General features: G+C 35.1%; 1 protein-coding gene across 1 annotated transcript in view; it reads right to left on the bottom strand.

Moving 5' to 3' along the window:
- The window catches only part of ptprq (protein tyrosine phosphatase receptor type Q), a 354,834-nt gene that overhangs the window by 7,662 nt on the left and 325,978 nt on the right, over positions 1 to 21,194 (bottom strand). Inside the window, exons 57-64 of the mRNA XM_051930873.1 lie at positions 13,160 to 13,186; positions 11,764 to 11,845; positions 8,017 to 8,107; positions 6,096 to 6,172; positions 3,042 to 3,176; positions 2,834 to 2,959; positions 2,176 to 2,324; positions 934 to 1,069 (exon numbers count right to left, since the gene is read on the bottom strand). Coding sequence (XP_051786833.1) covers positions 934 to 1,069; positions 2,176 to 2,324; positions 2,834 to 2,959; positions 3,042 to 3,176; positions 6,096 to 6,172; positions 8,017 to 8,107; positions 11,764 to 11,845; positions 13,160 to 13,186 — 823 coding nt within the window. The remainder of the gene's footprint in view (positions 1 to 933; positions 1,070 to 2,175; positions 2,325 to 2,833; positions 2,960 to 3,041; positions 3,177 to 6,095; positions 6,173 to 8,016; positions 8,108 to 11,763; positions 11,846 to 13,159; positions 13,187 to 21,194) is intronic.

Here is a 21,194-nt window from a genome sequence, read left to right as displayed (position 1 = left end):
AGATGGGGAGAGAGAGCATGAGCAGGGCATTATCTCCCCCGAAATTGTTAGATGACAGCCCTCCAGGGTTACTACAGCACCCTGGCTTCCCATAGGGCACACTGAGACTTGGGGTTTGTGGACTCAGCTCTGTTAGGTTCTCATGGTGCCACCAAGGGGTGCTGCAGGGACTGGGGAGCCCTACTTGGTTGGGCTCCCACCTCACCCAGAAGTGCTTTTGGACAATGCTCATGGGACACCTGAAGTACTCCAGGGTACAGAATTAAACAAGCCCACTTGCTAGGATGAGTGGAAGCAGAGAGGAAGAAGGAGAGAAAGAGAAAAGATAAAGAAAAAGGGCATTTCTGTGTGTTATTTGCTGTACTGTGCCTTGGTATTGGGAAACACTTAGAGAAGAGTTTCCCACAGCAAAATAAAGCCAGTGGGTGCTGGTAAACTTGTACCTGTGTTGTCTGTGTTGGGTTTGGTTAGCTACAGCACCCCTTTCAGGCCATACCATCATACAGCAGATTCACACACATATCCACACTCATTCACACTTGACAAATTTAGTCTCCAGTCAACCTAACCCAAATGAAGAAAGAAAAAAAAAAACACACACACACACATATGCAGAAAAGGTGCAGACTCTACAAAAATAGTGGCAAGACCTGGATTTGAACCCACAATAGCACAACATTACCCATATTCTAATTTTTTTTTTTAAAAAGCCTTGTAGATTTTGTAGGTAGTTAAATACATTTTTAAAAATATATTTATTCTAGCCCCTAACTACAAATCTATTGCCGAACAATTAAAAGATAATCATTATCATTCTAGGATTTTTAAAGATTACTTTTCCATTTTTCTAGTTTTAAATTCACCATAACATACTTAAGATTTGCTTGACTGAACATGAATGGCAAATATTGCTCATTATTTGTGTTGTCTTACCAGGTTCTGCACCATGCACATTCGTTCTCTGCGCAGCTCAGCTACAAGCCCATAAATGTCCACAAAGTCATGATCACTCACGTGCTGAAGTAGATGATCTAAAGCAATAAACACACCTGTCCTGCCAACACCCGCACTGCAAAATTAAAACAAGGAAACTAGGAATTAAGAAGGTACTAGTTTTGTTTATTTTTAAAAGGTAAGTAAAAAGCAGTTCCAAGATCAGCATTCACAGATACAACACTTAGTGAGCACTTTGGTGGCATCTCTAAGCTGCTTCACCCTTTTGCATACCCCTCTCTGCCTTGGAGGCAACTCGTTTTCCCACTATCTGCCAGTGTTGTGAGTCTCGCTGGTGACCACACACCCAGGGCTGATGGATTCTAGTAGCCTGGAGACACATCTAAAGTATTCTAAGTGCTGTGTCTGCAACATAGAGATCACTGTACTTCTTTTATGCCAGCTTCTCTAGGTAGACCTGTCTGAGGAACTTGCCCCTCTCAGGTTCAGACCCTAAGACAATACTAATTTTCTGCCAATAAATGTGGAAGTATACAGGACGCAGAGAGCTGCGTCCCCATAAAATTCTAAAAGCAACCAATTAAAGGGCAGCCTCAGGTCACCTGCTTTCCAGAAGATCGAGGACTTACACTCAGTCTCATTTGGCTGGCGCCCTTCACTCTGGAAATATACTGTAGGTATTTACACAGAAATTAAACAAGTAAAACTTGGAACCAATTTTTAATTGAGGTTTGCATGTGCTAACACCAGGTGCATTGTGCAAATAAACTAATTTCATAATTATTTTGCATTATGTAATTAATTTAAATTGAGTTTTTAAAATATTTGGGGGAGTGGGGGCCCCAGTGCCCAGCATTACAAACCGCCACTGGTCAGTACTCTTGTTTTCAGTGGTTTTTTTTTTTAATCTAAAAATTATTGTAAGAAGAATTGCAGGATGAATTTCAGAACTCTTACAAGAGTAGGACTGCACAAAGTCAGTCATGCGTCTGGTGATTTTCAAAATTTACATTACATTTAATAAATCATACAATAATTAGAAGGAATTACATTTGTGTTTTGTGACAAACCGTATGTAAATAAAAATGTGACTGCAAAATTCTAAACAAAAGTGAAAAAGTGAAGGCAATCAACACTGGACTCAGTTTATGATAGGAACTGATAAGGCACTATTGTAAAGTCAACAACTAAATGGTGGAGCACCTGGACGAAACTCCTTACCTGCAATGCACTGCGATTGTTGTGTTCTCGTGGGCTCTGATAGCTCGAATTAATTTAACAAAGTGAATTATTGCTGTGCTTGATTCTGGAACTCCGTGTTCTGGCCAGGATGTAAAGTTAAAATGGCGAACAACCATATAGTCACCATGCTGCAAAACACAAAAATGTTTCAGTTGGCTGCTAAAAGCGAGAAATATGAAAAAAATATTTATACTGGAGATAGACTGATTTGTGTTTAAATGCTCACACTTAAGAAAAATTGACTGTTAGCTCAAAACCAAGGGGGGAATTTATATGAACAAAACTTACAACTAAATTTCATAGAGCATTTACTCCATAAGTAAAATATGCACAAATAATATCTCTCTTCCAGTTTTTATTTTATTTATTATATATTTGGATTAAACAAAGCTGCATTAATATATTAAGCAGCTAGTGAGGATACGTGACTTAATAAGTTAGGCTTGAAACAGGCTTGTGCCTTCAAAATCCTCTCTTGACTCAAAATATAACCTTGAGCAAGTAATTAATGCACAATGAATCTAGTTAGAGAACTATGCATTACTGTATGATCGGTTGAAATGTTAATATGAAATAACACAATAGGCATTAAACAGAACACAGATGGATGATACATGCTGCTGACAGCGTGATTTACCCTTTCCACCTTAAGGTCTCGCACTGCCCAGTCTGGTTGAACATTTTCTGTGAGTTTTGTGATCACAATATCTCCAAATACTGTTACTGGCTTGTTGTCTTCAGGCCAATACTGATGGCATCTGATCTAAAATAAGGAGCAGCAGTCACTCAACCTTGGTGTAACAAGACACTTGCATATTCTGTTTTATAATTTGTAGACAACGTACCCTTCCTTTTTCAAAACACTGTGTCAACATTACTATCGTTCTTGTTCTTGTCTCCCAAATCATTCTCCAGAAATCAGCAACTGTACCTGGCAAAGGTCCCTGAGTAGCAATAAATTCATTTGGACAGAGATAGCCCTGTAATAAAAGGAGCAAAAAGTAAATCCCACTCTGAATCTTTAAGAAATAGTATGAGCTTGCCTTCCACCACAAAGTTCAATGTATAATCCTCAATAGTGAATCACACCATCAGCCTAAACAAGTCATTTAAATCCCTCCATGGTAGCATATTTATCCATCTCCGAACAAACCATATTAGTCCATGAATGCATAATGCTATTAAGAAATTTGTTCATCAGGATTTATGTCATTCTGTAGTTTTTGTTAACTTCTTCCTGTCTTCTAGTTTAGTTTAAAATGTGATGTTTATTTTTTTTAAATGTTACTAATGAGCCACATCATTATACTTTTGTGTTCTGATTTTATGTATTGCTGATACAGAAATGTGTCTGTGCTTGATGACTGGAGCCATATAGTAATATATAAATGTAAATATGCAGTAGTAACCGTTGTATTTTTCTGGATTGGTTGATGCCTGCTTAAAATTTTAAAATTCTAAAAGGGACTGTTAACCAGATTATCACCCAATGTCCTGGTTAGTTACAGTATATGCAGTGCATATTTTTGACTGCACCTGTCTAATCTGCTTTGTAGCACATGCGATTAAAACCTAAACGGAGCTTCAGCTTTTTAATAGGCATATTTAGGTGAGACAGTAAATGATACTATGGCTTATCCTGGAAGCAACAGACACCGAGTAAACATTTATATGTATGTTTTTTTTTTTTGTTTTTTTTTTCCCAATGTTCTTTTTTCCCTAGTTAAATTTTAAACAAAACCTGTTTTCATGTTTTAGGATTCATGTGAGGGTAAACTTTAGAATGCTCTCTATAAAACAAAGCACAAATTTAATTTGGAAAAAACCTTATTACTAACATTAAACAAAAACGAATTAAATTAGTATACAAACTAAAAAGCTTTCAAAGTTAAAAAAAGTACAAATGAAAAGAAGCAGAAGAAATAACCAGTGCTTTTTTAGATATACATAATCTGCTGCTTTAGGATTCATGCAAAAAAATTGCAACACTTTGATCCTTCATTCCACCTATAATCATTAGAGATCCAATTACTCCAGTTAAAAATACACATGACAATACCTAGAGTGATGATTCTGGAAATGGCATAACTGAAATGGAAAAACCCTTACTGAAGTCACAAGATGCCTCTAGTGGAACATTCCAATCCATATTTATCACACTCTAAGGCAAGCAACTTTTCTTAAATGACTTATGTCACAGCTTTCACAAGTTATTTACCCTTAACACAGTTGTGTTAAATATGTTACCAACAGTCAACAGATAGAGCCTGAAAACAAAACTCCTTTGTATAGTTATCTCTTTGCAGCCATCATTGGTGCAGATGCAGTGTAACAATTAGTGATTTTCTTTCTTCTGCAGAGCTTTACATTCAGGTCTAAAACTGCAAAATATGTACTAGCCAGAACAATACAGTTCCCCTACCCTTGAAGACTAAGGGTGCTTATGCAGTGGGGAAAAACTGTGAAACTGTGTATTTATTGTGTAGAAATTAAAGAAAATTCATACAGTTATAGCCACACAAGGACTAGTACTTAGCTGCTTAACATTTAGAAAAGATAACTGACTCTAGACATTTTCTCACACTGCTAAGTTAGGTCTTGCCAAAGGCTTTCTATAGGATTTAGAGACATTGTTGGTTCCTTCAAAACAGCATTTCTTTTTAAGCTTTTCCTCTGTGATTTTGGATTCTTGTTTAGGATCTAATGTCTTTGTCAGAGACTGAGTTTGAAAATATTTAGCTAAATAATACACAATGCTTTGAAAATATTCCAAATTCCTGATGTCATTCACATGCTTAAGCTCTCCGGTAGCACAGACAACTAATCAGCTCCACAGCATTATGGCTCCTCCACTACATTTTTGATTGTAGACTTTTTTTGCTTTTCAAAAAAAACTTAGTTTTATCGTTTTATTTCCTTCCTCCCTAAATTCCCAAAATTTTAATTTATAGGTGAAACTAATAACAGTGAACACACTCATTTCTTTTTCCGGTAAGTTTATTTTAAAACAGAAGGTACAAATTACTTTTCTATGAAATAAATGAAGTGAAGTGCAATAAGCCAGATCATTTTTTCCATATCTTCCTGTCCTCTGCATCTTACTCTGTTACACCCATCACCTGCATGTTCCCTCTAACCACATTCATAAACCTCCTCTTAGGCCTTCATCCTTTTCTCTTGCCTGAGCAGCTCTATTCTTAGCATCCTTTTCCAAATATACCCAGCATCTCTCCTCTACACATGTCCAAACCAATGTAATCTCACCTCTCTGACTTTGACTCCCAACCGTCCAACTTTAGCTGACCCTCTAATGTACTCATTTCTAATCCTATCCATTCTCGTCACACCAAATGCAAATCTTAGCATCTTTAACTCTGCCACCTCCAGCTTTGTCTCCTGCTTTCTGGACAGTGCCACCGTCTCCAACCCATATAACATAGCTGGTCTCACTACCGTCCTGTAGACCTTCCCTTTCACTCTTGCTGATACCCATCTGTTACATATTACTCCTGACACTCTTCTCCACCCATTCCACCCTGCCTGCACTCTCTTTTCTGCATCTCTTCTATAATCCCTGTTACTCCGTACCTGTTGATCCCAAGTATTTAAACTCAAAATTTGAAGTAATTTAAAAATAATTTAAATTAAGTAATTTAAAAAGCATTTTAAAAGCAAAAAAGTAAAATTAATTTAAACTTTAAAGTAATTTAAAATTCAAATTATTTAAACTTAAAAGTGCAATATGCCAGATGTACTAACTAAATATATAAATTACAAAATGCTGATCAGTTTAATCAAACATTTCTGACAGCCATGGAAAAACATGGATTTTTCAACAATAAATACAGGGCATTAACAACCTCATCTTAATTAGTTATCAGAAACCGAGTTGTACTTACTGACACATAACTGGCATTAATGTAATCAGATCCCGGAACACCAGGTTCAGACATAAGCTTCACTCTGTTGTTGTTATCTAATTATAAAAAAGGTTTCCAGAGTGAAACAGAGGCAATGACTATATAAAATAACAGCAGCACAATTCCACATCAATAAAAACATAAAATATAGTGAAGAGTAGAGAATTGCTGTATATACTGTACACTGCAGAATCACTGCTGTTAGGTCTGCCCACAACCAAAATCCGGACATTTTTATTTACTAAAAAATAACATGTTCTGCAATTATACAATTTGAAAAAAAAAACTATCAAATAATCATCACAATCCTTCTGCAGCAGCTTTTTTCTTGATGTTTACATTTTTACTGTAGACAGTTGAACTACAAATATAAAAAGAAAATAATATACACAATAGTTAAAATAAATTATGTGCAAATTACAAAGAGCTAGACTTAAAGAGATTAAAAAATTTAAATGTATGAAAACATGACACATACAGGAAAAATAAAAAGAATGCTGGCATACAGGAAAAATAAAAAAAATGCTGGTACAATTTCTATAATTAAATGGTGGTAAGAATATTCAAGACTAATTATTTAATAACAAAGTTTGCTTAAATGGTACACAGATGAAATGGCATTGATAGAATTCCAAGCAAGTTTACTAAAAGATACATGACTTTACAGGAACTGTATACATTTTGTCCTTGGATACTTACATATATAAATCAGACACTACATATATTATATATATATATATATATATATATATATAAATATACTATACAGTATATATACGTATATATATATATATATATATATATATATATATATATATAGATACTATATATATATATATAAATATACTATATATATACGTATATATATATATATACTATATATATACGTATATATATATATATATATATATATATATATATATATATATATATATATATATCCATCCATCCATTTTCCAACCCGCTGAATCCGAACACAGGGTCACGGGGGTCTGCTGGAGCCAATCCCAGCCAACACAGGGCACAAGGCAGGAACCAATCCTGGGCAGGGAGCCAACCCACCGCAGTATATATATATATATATATATATATATATATATATATATATATATATATATATGTATATATATATATATATATAGAGAGAGAGAGAGAGAGAGAGAGTGTTTATGTGAGAAATGCATTCAGTAATGCCTGGGTAGGTGAATTAAAAAGAGAGTTACTGGTTGCTGTATCCTACAGACGGATATGTTTCTGAAACAATAACCTGGGATCAGCAGCCACAGCTGTTGCAAAAAGTTCATATCATTGAATGTTGTTACATTATAGGAGGAATGCCATGCTCCCCTGGTGTCAAATCAATGCTAATGCCTACAATAATACAGCCATTTAATCTCTTATTAAATGAAAAATGAACTACAAAAAGACAGACTTGTGCTTCTTTTGAAAACACATAGTCACTGTTCAAAAGCCTTTCTCATTGGATACCTGCTGAACTTTCATAGAAACAAATTTGTTGAATACCTATTAAATATGTTTAATTGCTTCATTTTTTTGCATTTGCAAAAGGCATGAAGAAAGTCAGGAAGATAAGTTAAGGTTTCAAATTTCCAAGGAAACAAAAATAAAAAACGATTACTGTTCTTGTCTCTTGCACCTGTGGGCTGCTGCCTTTTGTATATGACAAAGTAGGTTTAAAATGCTAAGTAGAACTGTTATACAAGACTGAAGAATCAAATGCTTATAATAATTATAGGCATATATGGTCATTTTGTGTGGTACTATGAAGACATGCGTGGCAGATGATGTTCGTATTACTATTTCACAGCACATTAATCAGCACGTGAGAAAGCTCTTTTGCAGTGCCTTCTAATTTTAACTAGTATAGTGCTATACATACATGGCTTAATGTTTGTAAAGCGATTCTTGGATCGGTTCCATGGTAGATCTGCATCAGTAGTTGCAAGGTCCTGAAGTAGCTTTGGAAGTTCCTGTTAAAAATAAAATAACTTTAATCAAATAAATCACTTAGCTATATAGTCTACAATTTCCTTTTTTCTACTTTCAATTTTTTAGAGTTTCTTAATTTCTCTCCAATGAATTTATTATCAGTATTCAGTAAAATGCAAAAGATGTATGACAGGTACACACAGAAATATTAGCTGTGAATCAACATGTAACTTGTTGTTCTAGACAATTGACACATGATTAAACAATTACCAAATGGATCTCTTATTCAGGAAGAAGCTATTCCTGTGGGCAAGTAATCATGATGAAACAGAACATATTTGGCTACTGCTTGTTTCATTTTACAAATAAAGTGATAAATTGGTGGCACTGTTAATTGATGCCCCTTATTTATCAAATGACTTTGTGTGATATGGCCAACAGTATTCTTGAGATCTCTGGTTCTAAGTCCCCTAACTCATGCTTCTCACCTTTGACCTAAAGGGACCACCATCTCCGACTCTGGAGGTTAGAGGGTAATCCTTTTCCATGCTCATTCAATCCTGAGCCTCTTAAGAAAAGACTCCTGCTATTGGTCAACTGCATGCCTGTTTTATTAGACAAGCATGCATCCATTAAAAAGCCACCTGATATTTTTAAAGCTGATAGTTTGAACCCTTGTGAACACAGAATGTAAATAATAGGATTTTGCTGGTCTACCTCTACTAAGGTTGGCTTCTCATTTTTAAAAATAATGCACAACTAAATGTTTCTTTTCTTGAACTTTTTTAACAACTGCTTATGCTGGTTAACTGGCTAATTTAATACTTATCAAAATATGTATCCAATATTAAATCTAAACCAAAAAATTATCAAAATTAAATTAAAATTTTTATTAAAATGAATTCCATAGTAGTACTTAAGTCTGTTTTCGGAAAAGATGAACTATTGCAAATGTGGTGTCATTCCATTATAGGGCACACTCTTGCCTATACCCACATTTGCTTAGAAAAAATTAGCTAAGGGAAACCATTTAATCTATTTTCAGACATAAGAGGAAACAAGGGTATTCAGAGAAACTCACACAGGTACAAAGAAACTGAGCACAGACAGTGGTGCCAAAAACTGAAATAAGTTCCTTAGAACTATCAGATCAACACCGACACACTACTGTAAGACAATGTCACAGAGGTTTAGATCCTGTAAGTATTTCAGTGACTAAAACTAAATAATGAAAATCATTTAAATAATAAAATTATCATAAACATTCATCATAATATGAGAAACAATGCTTTACAGCATTGATAAGCTAAATGTTTTACTTGAACCAAAGAGTGGTTACAAGAGCATTATGACACTCTGGTTATGCTCCCATTGCATGGGTAATCCTAGAGTCCCCAGGGAGAACCATGTCATTGAAATGAAAGAGGCAGAGGCCAAATATGTATATTGACTATATGTTTCCTTTTAAGTTTTATGTCTGAATTGTCAATATTACAGTACGTAACTAAGAACAGTATATGGTTGAACTCATTGTCTTATGGGAATGGGAGCCCCATTCCTATTTTAATCAAGACACAATGAAGCAAAAAACAACAACTACAAAAAATGGTGGATTGGCTATGCTGAGTTATTATACAGTTATAAATAGCACTAAACTGAATTTAATTTACAGTATAATACAGTGAACCACAGAAACCTAACCAGTGATTAATGAATTAGGTGACTGATGTAATAGAAAACAAAATATTAAAACATTTATGTGAAATAATTAATTACTGAATGATCACTTCCTTTATAAATATTTCAAATGTTACAATATTACACAGTGAAAAGCCAAGTAGTTAAAAGTATAACCTGTGTCCATCACATTTTAACAGGTGATAGAAATGTAGAAATACTGGTGTCTAATTAAAAATGTAAAGTCATTCTTTAATTTCACCTAGCAATGTACCACAACTCCTCCAAATGAAAACTGTTTTGCATCTTCTAAATAACTTCATTTTTTCTTCTCTCTTTCTTTCATATCTTAATGAACGTATTTGCAATAATAGGGCAGTTTAGAGGAATTTCTTGGTTGTATAGAGAGGTTTAATAAAAAATACTGATTGAGTTATTTAATTGACACCATTGGTTTGATTTTGTCTTTGTTATTACTCTAGATGGCATTATGAAGCAGTTTTACTATAGGAAATCATGGTCACAACTTTCATTTTGATTTGATTACCACTTACTTCAATTAAGTGGAGAATGTCATTGTTTAATTGGCATGGATAGAGTTAACAAAAAAGGAACAAAGAACTTTCAAGAGTTGCGTATGTGGAAGTCGCAATACAATGTAAAACTACACCAGGTTATATTTCACAGACAACATTTGACATCAATCATAAATCAAATTTCAGACCATTAAAATAAGTGAATTAGTTAAAAAACTGCTACATACTGTAGCACAACATGCTGCAGTCAAATAACAACAGCAAGTATCTTAATTAATTTCGCCAAAGATATACTGTAAATGCAAATATGTTCATGACAAATATTCAGAGTGTTTACCAGGCGTGGTAAAATTAAAAAAAAAAAGAGGATACAAACATAAACAAAATCAATACATAATGTTCAACGAAAGATTTCAGATATTTCTGTATATCTATTAAGGGACACAGAAGGTTAAGAAATAATCAAATAAAAATACAAATAAAAAAATAAAAAGGTGCCCAGCATGTGTAGTATGTGACCACTTATTAAACTTGCTAGAAGAGTGGAAATTAACAGACAAAAAAGTAAATATTTAAGTTATTGCTTGCAATTAATTTGTTAACTTTTTTATTGCTTAGATCTTAAGTTTTATGACTGTAATTTTCTGAAATGAGATGTGAAATTGAGACAGAAATGGCACAGATAATAAATAAACTATATTGGATGAAGCAAAAGTGGTTTTAGTATTCTGGGTTGATTCATAATATATTAAATGTCTCTCAAAAGAGCTTAGTATTTGGTTTGAATGGCCTAAATGTCCTGTTCTCATCAAAACTGTTGTAAGTTAAGCACCTTTTTCATCTCAAGTGCAACACACAATCTCAGGTTTAGACTTGCTGCATGCCCTATGCTTGCTAATCTGAATGATGAAGCTGCTATTATGAATGGACTACACATGAATGTATACTGTATGTATATTAAAATCTTCACAAAATTAGTAAAGGAATCAGATATATTTAGGTATATCTCAAATCTTAACATGTACAGCCATTGTGACTAAAATTTGCTGCAAACATTACATATTAAACTATGGCAACTATATAAACAATTTCAATGAAAGACTAAATTGAGTTAAACAATTAATCTTATTATTTAAAATATTTACTAATTACTTATTTCATAGTATATACATGTTTAAAGTCAGAAAATGTAAAAGCTAGCAGAAATCAAAAATAACCACAATCTATCCAGATAACTAGAAGACCAAATGCAATTAACTTTTTGACTACAGGGAGGTCTGAAGAGCAACAATTATTGATACTCTTGTGAAGTCCTTTGGTCAGCTTGCAGCATAAGGTGAAAAAGAAAAATTTGTCTAACTTTACTATCCAAACACTCAGCCTGGTAATTGGGTATTAGATTATCAGTGCCAACATTCTTTGTGGTATGAAGCATTGCAGCATATGGAATAACCATTGGGGTTGAGCAACTGTTGACAACATACCGAAAACTCTTCTTGAAACTTAAAATTATTGTTAGCACAAAGCTCTTCGAGATGCTGAAGGAAGGACTTCTTGTTCACTGGTCTAAAAAGAAAAAAGAATAAATTTACATTTTTCTGTACTGATTGGACAGTTTTTGCTTGCATTTACAGCCTGCTTAGTGATTTTCAAAAAATATCATAAATTAATTCAATGATTGTACACATATACAGAAGATACCTGGTATACTCTGGCACACGGCAGAACTATAATTTTGTAATACATGTACACTAAAGTGGGTTATATTTAGTCAAATGTGGTAAAGAGCTACAAAATGAATGCTCGTGGACTAACAGATGGAAAAATACATGCATCCATTCAATTTATAAACTAACAGTTCCCAAAATAATTCCATGCTGTTCTGGAGTCTTTACCGCCATTAGTACCTGGCAAAAGGTAGAATCCAACTGCAAATAATAAGCTAGTCTGTCACTGGACTTGCTTCTGTATACTACCATAGCACTTGTACTGGGGGAATGTAAAGTCAACAGATAACGTAAATTACACAGCTGTGCAAAGAATCTGGGTAACCTAAAGAAAATCTACAGCGTGCAGACAAGGAAAATGTGTAAACTTCACTCAGAAGTAATTGAGATAGGAACCACTAGGCAGTTCATTACATTTACAAATAGCAAGTTATATTTTTATTGACCTTTGACAAATCTAAAATTGAAAATCCACAATAATTGGCAGTTTAAAAAAATTGTAATCTGTGCTCACATAGAACATTTTTGGTTTTTGAGAAGACTTCTAAGAATATGTTAGCATGAACCCCTTAAATGCATTAAATTTTGACATTTGTCTGCAATAATATCAAGCTTTCTCACCTTTCTGTTTATATGAATCAGTTATAATTTTCACAACTACTACTAAAATATCCTGGCAAATTAGACTTTATGTAAACATTCAAGTTGTAGAATGATGCTATATTTGAGTGATTTAAGCATGCTGGTCACACTGCAGAAAAGAATTGTTTTTATCTTGGAAAAACTGCTGTTGTTGAGCCTAATTCTAACAGCAGCACAAGAAAATTATGGGGGTGATCTCATTCTTTAATTATGATATGCTTCCTGCACCCTGAGGAGTTTAAACATCCATGTATTACTTCCCAAGCTAAAACACAGACATGCAGGTTTAACCCTAGAGAGGGAAAAAGCTGTTCTCTTGTTACCGTGCAATTAGTCACACTGTTATGATTTATGCCCAGCTTAGCTGCAGTCTATGAAACTGATGACAAAAGCACCACTCTTTTAAACTAAAGCAAAAAAGAAAGTAATGGAAGCACACACATATACCAACAAACACACACATTACACTACAAAACACCACAAGCAGTATGATAATTGCCATCCAACTTACTTGAGGGATTTTCTATAACTGAGAAGCCTGAAACAAGAGATTTAATAAAAAAAAGAAATTGAAAAACTATGCACTGACAAAGAGCTGGATTCAAATAGCATTTATAATAAATAATCTTTTAGCACTTTCAGTAGTAGGCATTTGAAACGTTTGACTCAAGACATCTCCTGCTCTGTTCTAAAGTATATTAAAATTGTTGCTTAAATATTAGATCACAATAAAAACTCCAAAACAATATTATAATTGCCATAACTGGACCCCATTTTATTAAAATATACTTTACCTATTATGCTTACAAATGCTTTCTAAACTTAAATATTTATACTGAAAAAAAACAATTGTTCACAGGTTTTTATGTATTTATTATGTATTCATATAGAATAGTTCTTACACTACTGTATAATACAGGGAAATAAGTTAGTTCAATGCATTTCTTAGTAGCTGTGAAGAGGTGCAAAACATTAACATAAAATAATTTTAAGCAATTTCCTTTAGTATTTAGACTATCGCAAGGGGACAATGTTACTAATAAAAATTCAAGAGGAAAACACATTTGTGTATATATTTTAGATTTAAATCAACAATTAAATACTCTTTATAATATTTTTTTTTAAATAAAGTTTTTTTTTTTTTCTAAACGCCTTGTAGTTAAGATGTAAACAGCACATCTGTTTCACAAAAAAAAAAGTACCAGAGCCTAAATTACTATTTCAGGATGTGCAATACCTGTTCACACGATTAACACAGATAAGGATACAAACTACTAAAGTACTGCATTCAGTGATATAATAATTTTACTGTTATTTTAACTTCATGTGCATCATATGTAGTAACAGCTGGTGACCAGCAAACTGTCGTATGCATTTTATATATACATAATAGGTAAGGTTAAATTAAGTGCAGTATATAAATCGGTCTCATAAAAAGTTTAAACGTGAGCCAAATAAAACCATACAGATACCAAAGACCTTCCTTTTAAAATGTATAATATTGTAAATATCTTAAAAAGAATCACTCATAATGTCTAAGGAACTTCATTATAATTGAACAAAACATTCAACGGTTTGATCAACCATTTTATTACACAATAAAAAAAAATACCAAAACATACTCTGTGTCAGTTTACTCTTTTTAAAAGACGTTTACACATTTTAGAGGATTTTTAAATTCCCAAATTAAAATAAAGTAGGCCTATTCAATCTCATTTTGATAATTTGTAACAATGTTATTCAAACCAAAAAGAATATTATTAGAAAAGGCCTTGCAGACGAAAATATCTCATAACGTCGTGTTCAGCTAATCTGTCCAGTTTCAATTACATTGCTAAGATAACTTATTATAAGTACTACATGTGCCATGTTTAGCATGAAGGATTATTTTCTAAAAATTTGCTATTAAACAGCTATCTCTTATAAGCCTTTGTCACTATTTAAGAATTTACTATAAGGTTTCAAATGCAATCATTTCCTTCATTTAATTTCACTCTCTGTTGTAGTGGCATACCATTAATTTGGCAGAGCAGGCTGTCATATTCCATCAATTGTCTCTAGGTAATTTTGTGCTCAAGAGATATAATTCATCCAATGCAACAAGAATCTGTTCCTAGATATTTTCCCAGACACTGTACCTTCCAGTGGAATCTCCACTACAATCCAAGCAACAGCAACTGGTTCCTTTTAATCTGAAAAAATAGCATCTCTTCTCTAAGGGCTCCTCATGTTGCTGAACTATTCACACTCTCACAAAGAGTAAGCTCAATAACCTTAAACAGGAACACCTTTTTAACCAAGTACACTCATGATCTTATTTCTTAAGTCACTAACCAGAATTCAAGACAATATGTGAAGGGGATGCAGAATACCTAATAAAAAGAAGGTCTTGTCTGAGGACATGCTGCTGCTGATTAAAGTCATTGGTTTAGTCTTTTGATCACCTCTATCCTCACTCATAAACAAAAAACTTAGGTATTTGAACTTCTTCATCTGAGGTATTGTTCCCCCTCACTTGCAGAAAGCAAAACATATTTTTCTAGGGAAACACTGTGACCTTAGATTTAGACATGCTAATTCCAACCCTAAAATTATTACACTTAACTCAAACCATTTTAGTGTGCATCAAAGATCATAGTCTGACTAATTCCAGAAGACAACATCATCTTTCACAAACACAAGAGAAGTAAGCATAGTTTCTGCATTTATATTCTTTTATACAAAGGTTCTGCCTTTATTTTTGGCCATTAAAATAATGAGCAGAACATTAGAAAAGATATGCACTTGGTTGATTTTTATCTCCACTTTTAAATGACATGATTTAATGTCAAGTAGACTACTGTAACTCTTGCTCTGCAAATACAATGATCAAATAACATACAGCAGTGGCTTTAAATTGCCATGCTTGTGCCAGTTTCTACAAGATACTACTGGATACACAGACTTAAGCCTTTGCTCAAATGCAGTACCAAGTCAAGGTAATAGGAATGGTTGGTACAGCTCATGCCCTACTGGGCCCTAAATTGTTCTCCACTTTAAAAATTTCCTTTGTAATTTAAAGTGTTTGTGTGCTTAGAAGAAGTCTTAATCTTTTCATCTTACCTTTCTTTATAGCATATAGCCTACACTCCTGGAATAAGTGTTGCCACTTTTGTATAGATTAACAAGGACCAAAAAAGCAAACAGCTTACCAAATGTGATAACTCAAGACACAATAAAATACATTCCAAGGTAAAAGCTAACCTACTTTATTCAAAAATTAATGTATTCATTTCAATCAAATTATTGCAATTTTTCCTAAAATGCTGACAAACCATTCTTGTTTGTTGCCTAGACTTCACTAATCCAAACATCAGTTTTTATAGATATGTTAAACTGCACATCTCTCTTTTAGAGGAAAATATTGCCCTGTAAAGGATTTGTTCCTGTCTTGCACCCTGTGCTAGCTGTGACAGGCTCCAGCAATCCCTGTGACCCTAGTCTGGATTGAGCGGGTTAGGCAATGACATGACATATTCCCTCTATGTATACAGGGCTTTGCCTACACTCTTCCACAACTTCATGGAACCTGTAGGCAGAAAGAGGACGAAGCAGAGAAGAAAGAAGAATACATTTAAATGTATTCAGATTATAATATGCAAGAGCTGCCAAGAAAGCTTGCATATTGTAATCTGTTCATTTAGCCAATAAAATGTGTCATTTTGCTTGACTTCTCATTGCATCCATAATGGCTAACCCGGTAAAACACCCTACTGCTAAATGTGTGTAGAAAAAATCAAAACAGGAAAACATTTCACTGCTTCTTAGCCTAACAAATTTCTGTTTTAGAATGCTATGGCAGAAAAGAAAAAGTCTGTTGAATCAGAACATCCATGAATTTCATGATACTTTCAGTGCAATAGTTTTTGAAGCATAAACACACACACAGATTGCCACCTGCCTATTTAAATTTAGGAGATCTACCTTTTGGATTGGGTGTAAACATCAATGAGGTCATATAAGTCATATAATCACCCCAGTCCCAAAGGTATCACGTCCTAGTGAGCTGAATGACTTCCGGCCTGTTGCTCTGATGTCACATGTGATGAAGACCATGGAGAGGCTGCTGCTTCACCACCCGAGGCCACAGGTTCAACACGCCCTCGACCCTCTGCAGTTTGCATATCAGGAGAAGGTGGGAACGGAGGATGCCATCATCTATATGCTACACCGATCCCTCTCCCACTTGGACAGAGGCAGTGGTGCTGTAAGAATTATGTTTCTGGACTTCTCTAGCGCCTTCAACACAATCCAACCTCTGCTCCTTAGGGACAAGCTGACAGAGATGGGAGTAGATTCATACCTGGTGGCATGGATCGTGGACTATCTTAAAGACAGACCTCAGTATGTGCGTCTTGGGAACTGCACGTCTGACATTGTGGTCAGCAACACAGGAGCGCCACAGGGGACTGTACTTTCTCCGGTCCTGTTCAGCCTATATACATCGGACTTCCAATACAATTCGGAGTCCTGCCACATGCAAAAGTTCGCTGACGACACTGCTATCATGGGCTGCATCAGGAGTGGGCAGGAGGAGGAGTATAGGGACCTAATCAAGGACTTTGTTAAATGGTGCGACTCAAACCACCTATAAACTGAACACCAGCAAAACCAAGGAGCTGGTGGTGGATTTTAGGAGGCCCAGACCCCTCATGGACCCCGTGATCATCAGAGGTGACTGTGTGCAGATGGTGCAGACCTATAAATACCTGGGAGTGCAGCTGGATGATAAATTAGACTGGACTGCCAATACTGATGCTCTGTGTAAGAAAGGACAGAGCCGGTTATACTTCCTTAGAAGGCTGGCGTCCTTCAACATCTGCAATAAGATGCTGCAGATGTTCTATCAGACGGTTGTGGCGAGCGCCCTCTTCTACGCGGTGGTGTGCTGGGGAGGCAGCATTAAGAAGAAGGACACCTCACACCTGGACAAACTGATGAGGAAGGCAGGCTCTATTGTTGGCATGGAGCTGGACAACTTGTAATCTGTGGTAGAGCGACGGGCGCTTAGGAGGCTCTTATCAATTATGGAGAATCCACTGCATCCACTAAACAGTGTCATGTCCAGACAGAATAGCAGCTTCAGCGACAGACTGCTGTCACTGTCCTGCTCCACTGACAGACTGAGAAGATCGTTCCTCCCCCAAACTATGCGACTCTTCAATTCCACCCAGGGAGGTAAACGTTAACATTATACAAAGTTATTGTCTGTTTTTACCTGCATTGTTATCAATCTTTAATTTAATATTGTTTTTTTGTATCAGTATGCTGCTGCTGGAGTATGTGAATTTCCCCTTGGGATTAATAAAGTATCTATCTATCTATAAGTGTATGTGAGTGTATGTGACTTCAGACATGAAAGTAATGGGGAAGCAACTTGGCACAAAAATTATACTTGGGAAACACTACTGTATGTAACATTATCTAAGGCAGAACACTGAAATAAATTTCATTTTAAATAGTGCTCTTATATCATGAACACCCCAAGATGCTTTATACTGCTGAGAAGCTGTTTGCATATATTTTAGCAAATGGCAAAAAAGCAGTTTAAATGACTTATTTAGGATCACATAGCAAGTTAGAGGCAATGATTGAGCTAACGGCTAATACTTGAATTTAAATGTTACAAATGTGTTTTATACTTCACAAAACAGAATCTGCCATTTAGCTAGTTTGGCTGTATCTCCCTACTTGATCAAAGGAGTCGACTTTTCCCAGTTTCTCTGAAATGTTGCGTATGGATGGTTCAGAATTGCCATAAATGTACTTACGTTTCCACATCAACTTTTCTTTTATAAATTCTGACATTGGGAAGTTGTGCACACACATTTCAAGCTTGTTTTTGTGTATAAATAAGTCTCCTGCACTTTAGTTACTTTTTCACACTGTCAACACAAATTTGATTAGCAAAAGTGAAAATTATTATTATTATAAATTTGGAAAGGTGAAGAACACACTTCAGTGGAGTTCCTATTACAAATTTTATTTTTAAATCCATATAATGTGTATATTCAGACCTATGCAATTACACATTAAATAGCAGTCTGTATTTTTTCCAAAAATATTCCTTACTGTTGTAGTTTGTGTTCATAAAGAATTAATTATAAATACACAAGAAAACCCCACATATGATGTACCATTTGACTCGTCTTGATATCTAGTTATGCAAGATGTCAAGTTTTTAAGGGTTTCCTCTATTTTGGCCCTTTAGATGAAAACAAAAACAAACAATTGTAGGTGATTTTTTTGGATCATATTTTGTGTAGAAAATTACACCTTTATGCTAAAGAGTAAACAAGTGATCAGAAGGACTTGAAGTTGTACTTGCCTCATCAACTGATTCAAAGATTCATCCCCTAATGGGATATGGGGAGTCAAAATTTTCACAAAACTTTGAAAAAATACGGATCAATAACATTATTTTATGCTACTTCTAGGTTGCTGATCACAAATATGACGATATGTTTGATATTCAATTCTTTACCAGTGGTCATAACCCCTACCAGAAAATTAAAAATTAAACAAATTTCAAGCATAAGCATGTAGGATATCATTTTAGATTATTGCGAGTTGGTGATCTATAATAATAAAAGGCAAAGTCCTCACTGACTGACTGACTCACTCACTCACTGACTGACTCATCACTAATTCTCCAACTTCCCGTGTAGGTGGAAGGCTGAAATTTGGCAGGCTCATTCCTTACAGCTTACTTACAAAAGTTAGGCAGGTTTCATTTCGAAATTCAAAGCATAATGGTCATAACTGGAACATATTTTTTGTCCATACACTGTAATGGAGGAGGCGGAGTCACGTATCGCGTCATCACGCCTCCTACGTAATCACGTGAACTAAAAACAAGGAAGAGATTTACAGCACGAGTCACACGCGGGAACGAAGGTAAATGACGTTAATTTTTGACTGTCTTTTAATACTGTGTAAGCATACATATTAACACATGTGCAATTAAACGTGTGCATTTACGGGGTGATTTCTCAGGCTTAAAAGCTCACCTTTTATCAAACGCGGGAACAAAGGTAACTGACGTTGTTCACTGTCTTTTAATACTGTGTAACCATACATATTAACACATGTCCAATTAAACGTGTGCATTTACGCGGTGATTTCTCAGGCTTAAAAGCTCGCCTTTTACTAAAAAGGTAAATGCAAAACTATTTTCAATCAGTTTATTGAAACGCTCCCGTTAAGGATTGCAATAACATATTCGCGAGATAAAACAACGAAGTAGGGGGAAATGGAGGAACAGCCGCAAACAGCGAAGACCAAAAAATTAATTAAACAATTGAGAACGGAGCGAGTTAAGCATACAAGCATGTTCATAAGGGAAACAAAGCACGGTGTAAAACGTAAGTTTAAATTAACTTTATAGAAACGCTCCCGCTGCGGATTGCAATAACATATTCGCGAGATAAAAGTTTAATGAGAAGACACGAGGTATAAACGAACCACACGCCGTGGCGCAACGTTAGGGGCAACAGTTTCAACCATTCTATGATCTGCTTCTCGCAACTGAAAGACGGCACATGGCGGATGTTAGCCGACTTGCTGACCGCAACGTTAGGAGCTTCAAGTATGGCGCTGACGCCACATCTCAGTGCCAACACTTTGCAGACTGTACTTAAAAGACACGCCCTCCTCACTGGACAGTTAAAAACACCAATCAAACTAACGATGACATCAAGTATTACCCAATCAAAACTAGGAAAGGAGGCATCTTCATAAAATGCGTGTGGGATGATTTGCATGAGACGCTGCTTTAAAAAAAAAAATGATAAAAAAAATACGGGATAAATCCCGTCCAGTATTGATTCAAAACGGGACGCGCAATTTCATTGTCAAACGTGGCACGATTCCGTATTTTAAAGGACGGGTGGCAACCCTACAGTGCCAGGTAACCACCCATACAATCACATTGTGATTCAGACTAGGAATGCAATGAATGTAATTACCCCGATCTACATACAAGGCGAAAGTCTTGCAACATTCAAAGATGATGGTTTGGGATAAGTACACCATACAACATAAAAGAGCTTATGAAGCCTTGAACCGAAAAAAGCAAGATCTCAGAGATCGTAAAAAAAAAAATAGGAGGTAATGTCGTTTTACTCGCTGTAGATTTTAGTCAAACATTACCAGTTATTCCACGAGGGAGACCAGCAGATGAACTCAACGCGTGTTTAAAATCCATGCTTCTCCCACGCTCTGTTATATGTCGCGTGTTCTCGGGTAGGTGCACCAAAAAATTTATACATTTAAGCATGTAATGGGCAAACAAAAAATGAGGTATACCCGAAGGCACTGCAGTAGTACTTAATGTAACTTTACTTCTTAAATTTTAATGTTTTACTGTTTAATAATTTATACGCTTCTTATATGTTGTTCAAATTCTTTTATCAAAATACCACTGACAGCGCAATGCACGATAACATGGAGTGAATACACCATACGCATCCGCCCACGGCTGCCCTGCTGTGCGCAGATAGGAGTTG

The sequence above is a fragment of the Erpetoichthys calabaricus genome, chromosome 1, assembly GCF_900747795.2.
Source record: "Erpetoichthys calabaricus chromosome 1, fErpCal1.3, whole genome shotgun sequence".
Lineage (NCBI taxonomy): Eukaryota > Metazoa > Chordata > Cladistia > Polypteriformes > Polypteridae > Erpetoichthys > Erpetoichthys calabaricus.
This window is presented reverse-complemented; position numbering and strand designations above follow the sequence as displayed.